Source organism: Cherax quadricarinatus, chromosome 3 (assembly GCF_038502225.1).
Source record: "Cherax quadricarinatus isolate ZL_2023a chromosome 3, ASM3850222v1, whole genome shotgun sequence".
Lineage (NCBI taxonomy): Eukaryota > Metazoa > Arthropoda > Malacostraca > Decapoda > Parastacidae > Cherax > Cherax quadricarinatus.
In genome coordinates, this window is record NC_091294.1 from 56,888,672 (window position 1) to 56,906,381 (window position 17,710).

General features: G+C 36.7%; 1 protein-coding gene across 3 annotated transcripts in view; it reads right to left on the minus strand.

The window, feature by feature from the left end:
- The window catches only part of LOC128705896 (transmembrane channel-like protein 7), a 738,019-nt gene that overhangs the window by 406,926 nt on the left and 313,383 nt on the right, over window positions 1-17,710 (minus strand). For 2 of the 3 annotated variants that reach the window (XM_070091932.1, XM_070091933.1), the window contains one exon: window positions 3,603-3,749. In XM_070091932.1, coding sequence (XP_069948033.1) covers window positions 3,603-3,749 — 147 coding nt within the window. Of the gene's footprint in view, window positions 1-3,602; window positions 3,750-9,866; window positions 10,442-17,710 lie in introns of those variants that run through there. The other variant, XM_070091935.1, reaches the window with a different exon arrangement.

The following is a 17,710-nucleotide window of genomic DNA, read 5'->3' on the forward strand; positions in this document are numbered from 1 at the left end:
AATAATAATAATAATAATAATAATAATAATAATAATAATAATACAGTGGAACCTCAAAAATTGAACTGCTCCCAACACAACCAACTATGTAAGTATATTTTTGTAAGTGCTTTTATAAGCGTATTTTTGAGGGTCTGAAATGGACTAATCTAATTTACATTATTCCTGATGGAAATAAATTCATTTGGTAAAGGCACTCGAACAGCCTTCTGGACTGAAGAAAGTTCGATATTTGAGGTTCCACTGTATCTTTATTTACTACATGCACAAAGTATAGAGGCCTAGCCGACATCAGTGACATACTACTATATAGAAAGCCGCTTGTTATGCAGAGTATTTTAAGAAAATTAGGTCAGTGTCCCAGGACAACACCCACACTAGTCAGCTAACACCCAGGTACCCATTTACTGATGGGTAAACATAGACAACAGGTGTAAAGAAACACATCTAATGTTTCTACCCTGGCTGGGAATTGAATATTTACCAAAATCATATATGGCTAACCCAAGCCAGGTACTAAAAATAAGCCATGTTGACTTTTTTGGGTTATCCTAGGTTCTCTACACATATGCTGCTATGTGTGATAATCTATATAGAGAAAATAACTTTTTTGTTTCATGTTTATGGTGGAGTATGAGTGTATATCACAGTTAGCCCTGTGCTATACTCCGTTTTCTCTAATATAAGCCCCCAAGACAGGGATAGGAGAATGGTATTTGTATACCATATCCTGCTCATACCTCCATCGAACTGCTCGGCATTATGCCAAATATTATTCATTCTGGAGTATTTAACATGTTTTATGTAAATTATATTGTTTCTTATGTCATATTAGATCAATTGTGATAGGCAAATAAGCTGTAGTGTTGATATTAGCATAATAATAAAGCATATTCTCTTGCTTCATGAGACTGAGCTCATGACAACCAACAGTGGCTTCAAAGCCACCTTATCTTTAATGGATAATGTACTGTGTAGGTGCTTTACATAATGAGAAGCATTTCGTTTATTCATGGCTAGGGCTAAAAGTAAGCAGGTTAAAACAATAAATGGGGAAAAAGAAATTGGAATGACTTATGCAGCAAGTAGCACCACCAAACAGTACCAGCAGGTTTTTGTGGCGACCCTGGAAATTTGAAATTATGCTAGCCAAAATTAGTGCCGAATAACTGATTGCCGGATTTGTGATGGCAGACCTGTAGTAGTATGTTGGACACAGTTATAAAAGCTATGGTCCCAGGGCATATGGAGATTTACCCTGAAGAAGAAGAAGAAGAAGAAGAAGAAGAAGAAGAAGAAGAAGAAGAAGAAGAAGAAGAAGAAGAAGAAGAAGAAGAAGAAGAAGAAGAAGAAGAAGAAGAAGAAGAAGAAGAAGAAGAAGAAGAAGAAGAAGAAGAAGAAGAAGAAGAAGAAGAAGAAGAAGAAGAAGAAGAAGAAGAAGAAGAAGAAGAAGAAGAAGAAGAAGAAGAAGAAGAAGAAGAAGAAGAAGAAGAAGAATTTTATTACAGCATGATACATGTTTGTACAAAGGAGTATAACAATTGGGTGTTCATGCCAAAATCCCCTTTATATGCAGTGCACTTCAGGCAAACTTAAGACTAACTTAAGATTAATAAGGCAATAACAGTGCAGTAATTTTGTACATATGGTCAGTAGGTGAGTTACAGATATTGAAAGTATATATTGATTATAATGTTTTACCTATGTTCATGATATTGAACAAATGCATGTACAGGTATAGTTTTTACCTAAGTATTTATGATGGGCTTGGTTAAGGAGATAAGGTGTTTTCTAACTGCAGTTTTAAAAATGCTAGCTGAGTCAGTGGTTCTGGAGATTTCTGGAAAAAGAGTTCCAGATTTTGGGCCCTTTTATGTACAGTGACTTCTTTGAAAAGATTTAGCCTGACACGAGGAATGTCATAGAGATTTTTGTGCCTAGTATTGTGTCTATGGGCCCTATTGCAACTGCCAAGAAAGTGCTTCAGGTTGGGATTTATATCAGGATTGATTGTTCTGTAAATGTAGGCTGCACAGTAGTACGAGTGAATGTTTTGTATAGTGAGTAGGTTTAGGTCTTTGAAAAGTGGGGGGGGGGTTGTCTATCAGTAGACTGTGTGATCATTCATACTGCAGTTTTTTGTTGGGTTATTATTGGCTTTAGGTGATTTGTTGTTGTGGAACCCCAGGCACAAACAGCACAGTTGAGGTAGGGGTAGATCAGTGAATAGTATAGTGTAATTAGTGCTGTTTGTAGTGCATAGTAATGTATCCAATTTCCCCAGAATTGAACCAAAAGTGCTACCACTGAGCTATCTGTATGTTAATTCCATTAAATATACACATAATGAAATGCATAATTAAAAACTATCCACACTGTGCTGTGCTGTGAATTGTATGAAGTGGTTTTCATACAATGGACTTCACAAAAGTTAATACACAAGCTAAATAAACATCACAAAATTTATATCATTCTTAATCATTTCTGTATTACATGTATCTAACCCTTTGAGGGTGGGTCTTGTTATACGACTTTGAATTCCAGGGTAGTCCTGTAGTCCTATGCCATGAGCTCACCTCACCCACATAAGCTGTGAGCAATAAGTAAATTTGGGTCTAGATATATGAGAGTGGGCCCATGCAGTAAGTGTGCACTCCATAAAAAAAAATATTCAGCAAGTAGTGCATAATGGGGGGGGAACTGTAACCATGTTTTTTATTTAAAACAGCAAATTTACAGTGTATTTTTGTATGGTTTTTATTATTGTATTCTCAATTTCTTGGTCTCATTTGATAGAATGGAAGACACATTACAGAAATAGAGATGATTTTGATTGGTTTCAGGACTGAAAGAGCTTGAAATTGAGCTCAAAGTAACAGAAATGTTCGATTTTTGCTGATTTTCCAGAGTACACAAATGTCCAATACCTGTCCATCTGTCCAGTCTAATACACATTTCGGAATGCACTGACATTTTTTATACAATTATTAAAATATTGCACTAATTTGCATAACAGTAAATTTTATATTTTTGTGTGAAAAAAATCTAAATGGAATTCATGTGTAATATTGGAGAGGCCTGAGGATGTAACTAACAGAGAAAGTGTAATTTTAATGCCAGAAATGTCTGCATTGTTTATTCTGGACCCTATTTTGAAAGTGGCATTTCTTAAATTTTGTGTGAAATTGCCCAAATTACCAATTTCTGATGACTTTATTGGGTAGTTGAAAGAGTTGAATGGGCAGTTTCTTGTACTCAGTCAATAGAATGGAAGGCATACTAGTGAAATAGCTAAGAATTTGGTTAACTGGAATAATGTAATTGGCCTAAAATCAGACTCAAAGTGGGCAAAAATTGCTGATGTGTAAATTTTGCCGACACAGCAAATTCACAAAAGCACAATTTCAACAGTTTTCCATCAACTTTGTTACATTTTGTTTTATTACCTTCAGAAAAACATTCTCTATCCTGACAGCAAGTTTGAGAGAAGGGGTCCTGACCCTCAAAGGGTTAAACAACACTCACTCAATAATTTTTGTAAATCAAAATGGAATTTAAAACTATTAAATAAATAATAATTTAAAAAAAGGCGAGTTTCAAACCTTGAGTGAGATCTGGGAGAACTTCGAGGTATGTGTCTGACCCTCTTCTGCTGGTATGAACCAGGGTGGCCGTCGTCGTAGTTGGCTGACATCTTCGACTTCTTTGTGATGCTCGACGACGGACAGTCCCTCTACCAAGGGAATTGACTGAAACACAATATCTCCTATGAGGTAACATTAATAGAAGGCACATCACCATCAGAGGCAGAACATAGTAAAAATTCATGTATTTTAGTGGGAAAGAAAAGTACATGTTACTTCCATGTAACATTTACTGTACGTATTTTTGTAATAATAAAGCATGTAATCTTTTCAATTTCATCTACTCTGATTAAGCCTTGTAGAGTTATCATCTTAATTTAATTAATTTTTATACATAATGTGAGACTGAAACATAAGTGATGCCAAGGGTCCACAGGAACTCACATGGAAATATGGGCCTCCATTGGTTTCCTACAGAACATTTTCTTTTATATCAGTGCTTCAAAGCAGTTTTATATAGAATACAGTAAGCTTTCTTAAAAAGCTCCACTATATACGTAGTGTGATTTTTTGTAAATACAAAAGAAAGTAGATCCAAAATTGAATAGAGTGTATTATGAAGGCTTTCCCAGGTGGTATATTCAATTTTGGATTTACTTCTTTCAATCTCATTTACCAAAAATCTTATAATATAGATTACCTTCATAAAACAGCTTACTGTATAACTAAATTTATTCAATAATTAATGTATGAGTTAGTACAGTTTATTCAATCCATAAAGGAAATAAAACTTAAAGGGTTAATTTTACAAACATTTTGCTGTTACATTAGTAAAACATTCTCAATATACTGTAGTAAAGTTCCTCTTATTCAGAAAACTTATTCATTTTTTTTATTAACACATCGGCTGCCTCCCACCAATGCACGGTGGCCTGAAAAAGAAAAACTCCCATTATCATATACTCCATCACTGTCTTGCCAGAGGCATGATTACACTAGTTATAATACTGCAACATTAACACCCATCCTTCAGAGTGCCAGCACTGTACTTTCCATTTCCAGGAATCATATCCAGCCTGCTGGTTTCCCTGAATCTCTTCATAAATGTTACTTTGCTTACACTACAACAGCACGTCAAGTCTAAAAAACCATTTGTCTCCATTTGCTATCTAACAGGCTCACACATGCTTGCTGGAAGTCCAAGCCCTTAGCACATAAAATTTCCTTTACCCCCTCCCTCCAACCCTTCCTAGGCTGACCCCTACCCCGCCTTCCCTCCACTACAGATTTATGCACTCTCAAAGTCATTCTATTTTGAGCCATCCTCTCTACATGTCCAAACCATCTCAATAACTCCTGCTCAGCCCTCTAGATAATAGTTTATGTAATCCCGCACCTCCTTCTAATCTCCAAACTATGGATTCTCTGCATTATATTCACACCACACATTGCCCTCAGACATCTCCACTGCCTCCAGCATTCTCCTTGTTGCAACATTCACCACCCATGCCTCACACCCATACAAGAGCATTAATGTAATTATACTCTCATACATTCCCCTCTTTGCTTTCATGGATGTCTCCGCAGACTCCTCAGTGCACCACACACCTTTTGCCCCTCGTCAATTCTATGATTAACCTCTTCTTTCATAGACCCATCTGCTGACGTGTCCACTCCCAAATATCTAAATACATTCACCTCCTCCATACTCTCTCCCTTCAATCTGATATCCAACCTTCCGTTACCTAATTTTTTTATCCTCATCACCTTACTCTTTCTTTCCTATATTCACTTTTAATTTTCTTCTTATAAAATTAAATATTAAATACACTAGAGCCAAGCTTAACCCTTTGACTGTTTCAGTTGTATATATACGTATTACGAGCCACCATGTTTGACGTAATATTTATATGCATAAATTCTAGCGGCTTCAAATCAAGTGGGAGAAAGCTGGTAGGCCTACATGAGAGAGAATGGGTCTGAGTGGTGGGTGTGCACCCTGTGAAAAAAATCGGGGACTCAGTGGTGCATTGTGGGAATGCCATCTTGGTAGTCCATTTTCACCATGCCTCACGGTAAGAAGTACCTCACTCCTGGGCGGACTGGAGGTCTTTTATTCCCAAATGATAGCTTTAACAGTGATGGAAGTGCCAGTGAAAGTGAATTTCATGGTTTTGGAGTGGGTGTGACCGAAAGCAGTACCCAGGATAATGTAATTAGTGATGAAAATCCAGAAGATCCTCAACCTTCCACCTCTGGTGCTGGGCCGTCTCATTCACGTTCACCTGTACCAGAATGAAAGAGGAAACTATTTGCCCATGTACAAGACTCAGATGTGAGCAGTGAAAGTAAGTGATAGTGATTTCAAAGCTATTGAAAGCAGTTCTAATTGCGACAGTGAGGGTGAATATTCTCCAGTGAAGCGGCAGTACATACGACGTAGCATGCGTTCTTGTAGTGTGTCACATGTTGTTCCAAGGAGAAGGAGTAAATCTCGGAGTACATCCCGTGGCCCTACACCACGAACTGATAGTGAAGATGATGATATTGTTACAATGGGGATGAATGATGTGCATGGGGCAGCAGGTGGTGGTGGTGATAGTGGTGGTGGCATGAGTCATGTGGCACCAGCAGCAGGCCACACATGATGCTAACTCAGCACAGCCACAACCAGCCTCAACCAACCCTATACTCCCACAACATCCACAACCACAACCTGTAAATATCCAGTACCCACCAGCAGACCGCATCTGGGATTGGCAGCAAGGTGACAATTTTGTTTCCAATCCCCATCACTTTGATGAAACACAAAGTGGAATACGGCCATCATGTACACTTGGAAACAATGCTACTGAACTGGAATGCTTTCAGTTATTCTTCGATGAACCCCTGATGGACATTATTGTCAGGGAAAGCAATACATACTTTGAGTACACCATGGCAAGCACAATTCTTTCACCAAGATCACGCCTACACCAGTGGAAGGACACAACTGTGGCAGAGATGTATCTGTTCTTTGCCACAATAATGCTTATGCCAAATGTGTATAAGCACAGTGTCAACACATAATGGTCGACAGACCGCTTGATTTCAACCCCAGCTTTAGGTGACATTATACCAGTGAATGGATTTGTGCTACTGTTATGTATGCTACACTTTTCAGACAAAACCAGGCCTGACAGAAGCGACAGGTTATGTAAGATTAGAAATGTGTTTATGTACCTGAAACAAAAGTGCCGTATGTATTTTTATCCCTTCAGCTTGTTATTGATGAGTCTTCGATTTTGTTCAAAGGCAGACTGTCATTCAAGCAGTACATACCAAGCAAGAGGAAATGCTTTGGTATAAAGTTATTTGTACTGTGTGACTGCAAAAGTGGTCTGGTTTTGGATATAATTGTGTACACTGGCAGTAAAACATTGCAAGATACCAGGAAGTTACTGGGTATCTCTGGTGATGTGGTTAGAACAATGATGGAACCATATCTTGGTAAGGGGCATATTTTATGTACTGACAACTGGTATACAAACCCTTTACTCAGTGATTTCTTGCGAGTGAACACGGCAGATGTGTGTGGCACAGGGCGTGGAAATCATAAGCATATGCCTAGGTTCGACGCTGGCACTCGTAGAGGTGATGTTCAGGTGTTTGCTGCCAATGACATTATGGCATTTCGGTGGCATGACAAATGTGATGTCACACTGTTGACATCAGTTCACCGACACGAAATGGTAGACACTGGCAAGCAGAATAGAAAGACCAATGAACCCATTGTAAAACCTGCAGCTGTGATGGATTACAACCTCAATATGCACTTAGTGGACAAATGTGACATGTAGATTGGGTTTGCTGATTGTGTTTGCAAGAGTTATAAGTGGTACATAAAACTCTTTTTCCATCTTCTTGACATTTCCATGCTGAATGCTTATATGTATAAGTTGAAAACCAACAACAAACCCAAATATGGTGAATTTTGTTTGTCAGTTATCAGACAAATAATATTCAAGTACTAAGGAACAACATTTGCAATAGACCAGTGCCCACCAAATTACCAACACATGCCATCTCGTCTGAGGCCTGGTGATCACTACCCCATACCACTGCCTGCTACTGCTTTCAAGAAAAATGCTCAGAAGAGGTGTTATGTCTGTGCACATACCACAAAACGCCCACAAAAATGCAGAGACACTCGTTTTATGTGTGAGGAGTGTAAAACACTATTGTGCATACACCCATATTTCAAAGAATTCCACAAGCTACAGCAGTTCTAGGAAAGTGTCCAGTGATTGCACATTTGTATATATATATTATAGAACAATCGTAGTAAATTTTTTTTTATATTGTTTGTTTGTGTAAACAAGTTTTGTAAGCAATATGATAATACTAGTGTATTTGCTACAATTGTGTCACATTCAACGAATGTATATATGAAGATTGCACCATACTTTGGTCTCACAGGCCACATAAGCTATGTGAAAAAATAAAATAGTGAAAAAAAAAAACCAAACCTTTGAATACAAGTAAACCAAAGTTTACCGGGTGAACGGCAGTCGCCGCTGTTGCCATACGCGGCTCATTTTCTGCCAACTTCATGCCTCTATATCTCAATAAGTACTAATGGCAAAAAAAAAAAAATTCTTTTTGGATTAAAACAATCAGAAAAATAATCTTAACATTTTCATAAGAAAAAATCTTTTTTTTTTTTTTTTAAATATTTTTCGACACCAGAAGACACTTCAGGATTTGGAGTTTTGACAGTCAAGGGGTTAACCCTTTGAGAGTTGGTCACGTACATGTATGTTTTAACAGCCAATGTTGGTCACATACTTATACGCCAAAATTCTAGGGCATTTAAATCTGGTGGAAGAAAGCTGGTAGGCCTACATATGAAAGAATGGGTCTGTGTGGTCAGTGTGCAAAGTATAAAAAAAATCCTACAGCACGTAGTGCATAATGAGAAAAAAAAAATTACGACCGTGTATTTGGTTTAAAACAGCAACTTTGCAGTGTATTTTTGTAAGGTATTTGTGGTTGTATTCTTGTTTTCTTGGTCTCATTTGATAGAATGAAAGATACATTACAGAAATAGAGATGATTTTGATTGGTTTCACGATGAAAAGTATGTATCTTGAAATTGAGCTCACAGTAGCGGAAATATTCGATTTTTGCCGATGTTCAAGAGCAAACAAATCACACCACGCGTCGAATACACATCAACTGGTGAGTCTAATATTCTTTCACAAGTGGGCTGATATTATTTATACCATATTTATAATAATGCAGTAATATGCATAACAGTAAATCTGTTTTTTGTGAGAACAAAATTCAAAATGGAAAGCAAGAGTAATATGTTATATAAGAGGGGCCTGGAGATGTGACTAATGAACAGAGAAAATGATATTTTAGTGCCAGGACCCTATTTTGAAATTGGCACTTTCTGAAATTTGTGAGAAATTGGGCAAATTGACAATTTCTGATCACTTTAATGGGTAGTTGAAATTGGTAAATGCGCAGTTTCTTGTGCTCAATCAATAGAACAAATGAAGTTCTAGCAAAATAGCTATTATTTTAGTTAACTGAAATATAGGAATGAGCCCAAAATAGGGCTCAAAGTGGGCAAAATCCCTGATAAATAAATATCATCAAGACCACTAACTTTGCAAGGGCATAATTCTGTAAGTTTTCTATAAAATCTCATATTTTTGGTGTTATTTCCATTGGGAAAAGATTCTCTATCATTTCACAAGAATTTTTTTTCTTTTTTTTTCAACCCTGAGTGGGAGTTCAGGAACGAGGGTCTCGACCCTCAGAGGGTCAAAGAAATACAACCATGCAAATTTCCTGGTTAACTAAAACAATCAACACCTTTAAAACTAGCCATAAAAGTTTTAAAAATGTGCTTACTGGCTTCAATGGGCCCAAAAGGCTTTTAATTAGATATGCTGTCATATGAATTTAAATATCACTATTAAAGACAAATAAAAAATGCTTACTAGATATGAGGAACCTTACAACAGTTCTATTTAATGTACTGTAACTGTACAGAGTACTTTTTATAACGCGTTATGGGGTTAAAGTGCAAGAAATAAATTCTACAGTTTTTAAGCCAAAAAATTAGGTGGGATCTAAGTAATGATTCTTGCACAAAAGAGAATATCTGCAAGGTGTTGTTCCCTCTTACACAGTAATCAAGGAAGACACAGTTCCGTTACACATTAGAATATTAGATATGTAGGTTAGTGTTAGACATGCACGGTAAGAGTGCATAAGGTTAACACTCACATTTAATAACAATGCCTTCATCTTCTTCACTACTAGAGTCAGGCACAGTCAGTTTCACCTTCTTTTCTGTTTTACTTGTCATCTAGGATTGTTTTCACTAAAATCAAAACTGACAGCAGATTTTGTCTTCATTCACCACAAATAGATGTATTTTTCTGTATAACCTTGTGAACACGAAGTTGGTACACCTTTTCTGTTTAAATTTTTCTTAACGATCTTCTGTTACACTAATACAAGTGAAGCTGTGTTTTAGTCACTGAACCACTGTATATAATAGTACGAGATCACTGTCAGTCTTATCTTAAACTTATCCTTCAGTCAATGAGGAAATATTTTCTGTCCAAATTATATCAACCTGTTCACATTTTTTTGTACACTGCTTTTCCATAAGTAAAATTTACATAAATGTTACATAAAGACACTCACACTGTAATTCAACATTTGGGCACTACGCTATAATTACACCAAATTTAACCCTAAAAGATAACAAGCAAGCTGCAATATTTTACGGGTAGCTAAACATTTTACCATCTAATACCAAAGTAGTGAGAGAGCTACTGTATATTTAACTGAACTTGGCATCTATATAATGCTTACACTGTATGGCAAGGAAATGTTTTGGTGAGAATAATAATGCAAAGGCCAGGCAAGCACAGAAGATGCAATCATCAACCTGCCAGTAGGTGGCCACTTCCATGTGAGTGAGGGCCCTCCCTTTTTCCTTAACCAAATAACCACCTCAAGTCTCAAATGTTCTAAAATGTGTGTATGCCTCTACTTATTCCCTCCTGCTAGATTTACTAAAACAGTGCAGCAACTCTACACTACACTTGAGCGAAAATTATAACCCCACTAAAATAAAAAATAACTGCTGACAACAGTGGATTACTGACCCAACTTCTTAACACGGATATCCAAAGCATAACAGGATATCTTGAATATATAATTTAGACTACATAATGAATGCACAGAATAAAATTACAGCCAGAGTCATCAACTAGGTATTTTAACTCATTAACCCTTTCAGGGTCCGTCCCGTAGATCTACGGCTTTACGTTCAGGGTCCAAATCGTAGATCTACGTCATGAGCTCAGCTCACTCTGATAAACTGTGAGTGGTACATTTGGGCCTAGATATGAGAGAATACATCTATGTGTTCCAGCAAGCGTGCATGAGCGTATTAGATAGGAGTGAATGGAGGCGAATGATACTTGGGACCTGACGATCTGTTGGAGTGTGAGCAGGGTAATATTTAGTGAAGGGATTCAGGGAAACCGGTTATTTTCATATAGTCGGACTTGAGTCCTGGAAATGGGAAGTACAATGCCTGCACTTTAAAGGAGGGGTTTGGGATATTGGCAGTTTGGAGGGATATGTTGTGTATCTTTATACATATATGCTTCTGAACTGTTGTATTCTGAGCACCTCTGCAAAAGCTGTGATAATGTGTGAGTGTGGTGAAAGTGTTGAATGATGATGAAAGTATTTTCTTTTTGGGGATTTTCTTTCTTTTTTGGGTCACCCTGCCTCGGTGGGAGACGGCCGACTTGTTGAGAGAAAAAAAAAAAAAAAAAAAAATCTATGTGGTATGTGTGCACCACATAAAACAGATCCTGCAGCACACTTTGTATAATGAGAGAAAAAAAACTGAAATCATGATTTTTCGATTAAAACAGCTACTTTGCAGTGTTTTTTCGTATGTTTTTATAGTTGTATTTGCGATTTCTTGGTCTCATTTGATAGAATGGAAGACATATTACAGAAATAGAGAAGATCTTGATTGGTTTTAGCACTGGAAATGGCTTGAAACTGAGCTCAAAGTAGAGGAAATGTTAAATTTTTGCCGATATTCAAGAGTAAACAAACGACCTCACACATCTAATACACACCAGCTGGTGGGTCTAGTATACATTCACAAATATGGTGATGATATTTATACAATTATTACAGTATTGCATAACAGTAAATCTTCTATTTTTTGGTGTGAATAAAAATTCGTTATGTGAATAAAAAGTCAAAATGGAATTTATTTGTAAAGCCTCAAAACGTAAGTAATGAACAGAGGAAACGATAGTTTAGTTTCAGGAATACCTACATTGTTTATTCTGGACCCCATTTTGAAATTGGAATATTTTGAACTTTGTGTTAAATTGGCCAAATTAACAATTTCCGATCACTTTATTTTGTAGTTGAAACAGTTGACTTGGCGATTTCTTGTGCTCAATCGATAGCATAGAAGTAATACTAGTGAAATAGCTAAGAATTTGGTTGACTGGAATAATGTAATTGGCCTAAACTGGGAGTCAAAGTTGGCAAAATTGCCAATTCGTAAATATCGCTGACACATCAAAATTCGCGAGAGCATAATTTCGTCAATTTTCCACCAAATTTCGTACTTTTTGTTTTATTACCTTCACAAAAAGATTCTCTACCATTTCATAAGAAAAAATAAATATTTTTTTTTTTTTTAAATTCTTGGACACTGGGGCACCACTTCAGATTTGGGCCTTGGACCCTGAAGGGGTTAACAATGAAAAAATTAAAGTTAGAGTTACAGTAGCCACCTTCTCAACAAAAACTCTAGCCTTTACATAAATACACAATTCATATTACTAACAGAGTAAATGTCTGTAAAATACCTAAATAGTCTATGGCTTATTAGGGGTATACTCTAAATAGATTGACTCATGAGAAGCATGAATACAAAAATAAGATCAGACTCAGAAGAAAATTACTAAAATGAAAGTTATTCTACATCCCTAGAGTAATAACATAAAAAATAATACTGTACTTTACAAACATTTCAATACCATACCTTCCCAGACAACCTGAAAAAAAAAAGTCATTCACTATGGTACAGTAGTCCCCACCATATCTGCTGGGGATACATTCCGAGACCTACTGTTTATACCTGAAACCATGGATAGTAGCGAACCCTATATGTAAGTAATTTTTTGTTTACATACACACCAATGATAAAGTTTAAATAAATTATGCACAGTAAGTTGAGAATTATCACTGTTTCACTGAAAAACAGTACAGAATGGGTCACATAACCAGAGACCAAACAAAACGTTACTCGTCAATCCTAACCAGCCTGATAAGAAGGGCTAAAAAATTGTATGAAAACAGATTATCCAACTTAAAAGGTGATATAAAAAAGACCTGGAAAACCCTATCAGAAATTCTAGGAACAAAAAAGGTATCAGGAAATAGTGCAATTGAACTAACTAAACCAGATGAACCCAAACTCCCACTAACTGAAATAGCAAACAGACTCAATGATTTCTTCTCCACCATAGGAAACAACCTAGCCAATAAAATCCCAAGCTCAAATACCCCACCCAATGACTACCTCACTGCCAACTACCCAAACACACTGTTCCTAGCTCCGACTAACCCAACAGAAGCCTCCCTTATTATCAACATACTTTAAAACAAGTCAGGAGATTTAAATACCTTACCACCATTAATGTACACAAAAGCGTCGCAAGTGCTGTCACCAATTATTGCAACACTCTTTAACAAATCCATCGAATCCTCTACCTTCCCTACAGTTCTCAAAATAGCGAGGGTCACACCGATACATAAAGGAGGAGACCAAACAGACTTGAATAACTATAGGCCAATATCCAACTTACACCCTCTCTCTAAAATCTTCGAAAAATTAATTCACAAGCGAATCTATTCCTACCTCATCTCCCACAACATACACAACCCCTGTCAGTTTGGGTTCAGGCCTAATAAAAATACAAATGATGCTATTATACACATACTAGAACAAATATACACTGCACTAGAGAAAAAAGAAGTCCCACTGGGGATCTTCATTGATTTACGTAAAGCTTTTGATACAGTTGACCATGATTTGCTCCACATAAAATTGTCACACTATGGTACAAGAGGGCACTCCCTCAACTACCTAAAGGGGGCTGTAGGGCAAATTTCCGCGCGCGCTCACCGAAAAATAAAAAAAATATGGAAATTGAGTTATATATATTGAAAAATAGCTCAACTCTTTGGCAACACAATGGTACCAGAATGAATGTTCTATGACGTTTCTACAAGAAATTATAGTCATTTATATCAGGTATGGTGACCGCGATGTTGGTACCGAGTCTGCTCATGGCCCGTATATTTTTTGGAGTTTTTTCCTTGTTTTTTATCGCTTTTTCTTGCATTATTCTTTCTAATATAATAACTGACTATTTGGCATCATAAAACAGTAGGTGGAGCTTATCCGTAGACTTAGAGACAACCAGGAACCAGACGGGAACGCTCAGCAGTGTTCCTGCTCCCGAGAGTTCCAGCAGGAATCACTCATTATTACGCTTATATATAAACTCTACGGCTTATTTGTCTATCAGAATTGATCTAATATGATATAATAAACACTCTAAGTAACATACAAACATGTTATATACTCTAGACTGAATACAATAGGCCATAATATGGCGAGAGACCATCGGGAATATTTCGATATTATTTGAGTTACTCATCTCCATGTCGTATTCTTTGGACTCTGAGTAAGAGAAAACGGTGTTTTGAGGATAACTGCACTAGAAAACATCAGTTTACTAAGAAATACACCCAAACAAACGCGATTTTCACGATTTTTTTTTTTTTTTTTTTTAGACGGGGGCTGGCCGGTGCTCCCGACCGATATCTCGCAAGTAACTTATTCACCCAATGTCCAAAATTCTTCCTTTATTACTTAATTAAATGGAATATAATACTCACAGAAATTGTACAATAATGATTTCTCTATTTTCCAGTTGACAAATTTTGGAAATATTCCAAATACTTTGGGAGTTATGTGGGAGTAAAGGGCAGATTTTTTTGCAATGTTCCAGGAACTAACAAACTTTATTTTTTTGTGAAATAAGGATAAGTTTATTTAGAGAAAAGGACTCACCGAAAATAAGTATAAGCATTGCTCTCTCGGCACCAAGTGTCCAAACAACCTTACGTAGTCCCATATAAGAGAAAATTTGGCCACAAGGGCATTTTCAGTACATCAGTCTTTTCTCAGTTGTTGTTTGAGGTATATTTTGGATAAATATTTTCAAGAAAGAGTGAAAACACTTTGTCTTGTGCACCAAAACTGGAGAAAATCGAACGGTAAACAAAAGAGTTACAGATTTTGCCCTACGGCCCCCTCAGCAACAGAAGCCAATATGTGTACACAAATGGAGCTAACTCTTCCGCACAGCCAATTACAATTGGTGTCCCACAGGAAAGTGTCCTTGGCCCTCTTCTCTTTCTCGTTTACATAAACGACCTACCAAATGCATCGCAACTACTCAAACCCACACTATTTGCAGATGACACTACATTCCTCTTCTCTCACCCAAGCCCAGTCATGCTAGCCAATACTGTAAATACCGAATTACAGAAAACATCTACCTGGATGATGACTAACAAACTTACTCTCAACATTGACAAAACCTACTGCATTCAGTTTGGAAACAGAGCTACAGATGTCCCTCTTAACATAATGATAAACAGATCACCTATCATAAAGCTCAAAGAGGGAAAATTCTTAGGAATCCACCTTGATAGTAGACTCAAATTTCAAACACATGTACAACAAATTTCCAAGAAAATTTCCAAGACCGTAGGCATACTACCGAAGATATGGTACTATGTTCCACAGTCAGCCCTCCTGGCCCTATATCACTCGCTTATTAACCCTTATCTCACCTATGGAATTTGTGCATGGGGCTCAACAACAATAAACCATCTCAGACCATTAATTACCCAACAAAAGGCTGTAGTCAGAATGATAGCAAATTCCCACTACAAGCAGCACACTCCACCAATTTTCAAAACTCTGAACCTACTCACCATACAAAACATCCATACTTATTATTGTACCTACTACATACATGGAACACTTAACTTGGATATAAACCCTCCCCTCAAACGTCTCCTTACCAACCTCAACAGAACACATGACCATAATACAAGGCACAAATCACTCTTTGATGTTCCTCATGTCCATCTCACACTATGCAAAACTCAATGCACATAAAAGGCCCAAAAATCTGGAATTCATTACCTGTGAATATAAAAGAAACACTTTTTTATAAATTCAAGTCTCTTCTTAAAAATCACTTACTCACCCACAGCTAAATACTGAATAACTGTATCTCATAAATGTTTTACCTGTGACCCTATCAAACTTTGTTTTTTTAATTACATTACCTAACAGAATACTCCATTCTACTGAATGCACAGCAACACAGCAAATGACCATATAACCTGTCTTTGAAATACTCACTTGTGCTTAATTGTTATTTGTTCACTATAATTTTTACCACTGAATATATCATTGCTTAGTTAATCTTAAGTTAATTTTAAGCCTGCCCATAATGCTCTGCATACAAGGGGCTTTTGGCATGTTACACTTAACCACTGTATTTCTTTGTACATCTATGTATCATGTCCAAATTAATAATAAATAAATAAACAAATAAATGAGAAGAACTTTATGGCTTCTCTTAGGCTTTGAAGAACTGTCACCATAACTACTTTTGAGTTTTGTGGCCATTATTAGCCATAGTTTCATGGCTTTGAAGCCTGGGTCCAAGCCAATAGTTCTATGCCATGAGCCCAGCTCACTCACTGTGGTCTGAAGAATGACAGGTCCATCACTCTACCACATGGGCTACCAGAAAGATTGACGGGATAAACTGTGAGCGGTAAATTTGGATCTAGATATGAGAGAATACATCGATGTGGTAAGTGTGCACCATATAAAACAAATCCTGCAGCACACAGTGCATAATGAGAGAAAAAACTGTGAAAGTATTTTTGGGTTAAAACAGCAACTTAGCGTTGTTTTTCGTATTTTTTTACATTTGCATTTACAGTTCCTTGGTCTCCTTTGATGGATGGAAAATATATTACAAAAGTAAAGATGATTTTGATTGGTTTTAGTACTGAAAATGGTTTGAAACTGAGCTCAAAGTAGCAGAAATGTTCAATTTTTGCTCATGTTCAAGACTAAACAAAAGATGTCACGCATCCAATACACATCAGTTGGTGGGTCTAATGTACATTCATGAATGTGCTGTTATTAATTATACAATTATTACAATACTGCATAACAGTAAATCTTGTATTTTTTGGTGCAAATAAAAACTCATTTTGTGAATAAAATATCAAAATGGAATTCACGTGTAAAGCCTAGAAATGTAACTAATAAAAAAAGGAAATGTTATTTTAGTGCCAGGAATGCCTGCAGTGTTTATTCTCGTCCCAATATTCAAATTGGAATACAGTGGAACCTGAGTATGAGACCTTAATTCATTCCAGAAGGCTGTTCGAGTGTCGATCCGTTTGAGTATCGAACAAGATCTTCCCAACCAATTTTCTGTTTGGCTGGCTGTTATCACTAATCTTCGTAGGACCCATGGTGACCTATTTATACAAATACAAAAAAATAAAAAATGAAATGCAGAGAAACACGAAACAGTTAACAGTGAAGTTCTGGCAGGTTGTATTTGTTTGGTCGAGTGCTGAGCTTTGATCGAGTAGGGAGCTGGTCATGTACCGAGTTTCCACGGTATTTTGAACTTTTTGTGAAAATGGACAAATTACCAATTTCTGATCAATTTATTGGGTAGCTGAAACAAATGACTGAGCATTTTCTTGTGCTCAATTGATAAACTAGAAAAAAATACTAGTGAAACAGCTAAGAATGTGGTTCATTGGAATAATGTAATGGGCCTAAAATGGGAGTCAAATTGGGGAAAATTGCCGATGCGTAAATATTGCTGACGCAGCAAAATTCACGAGAGCGTAATTTCATCAGTTTTCTATCAAATTTTGTAGTTTTG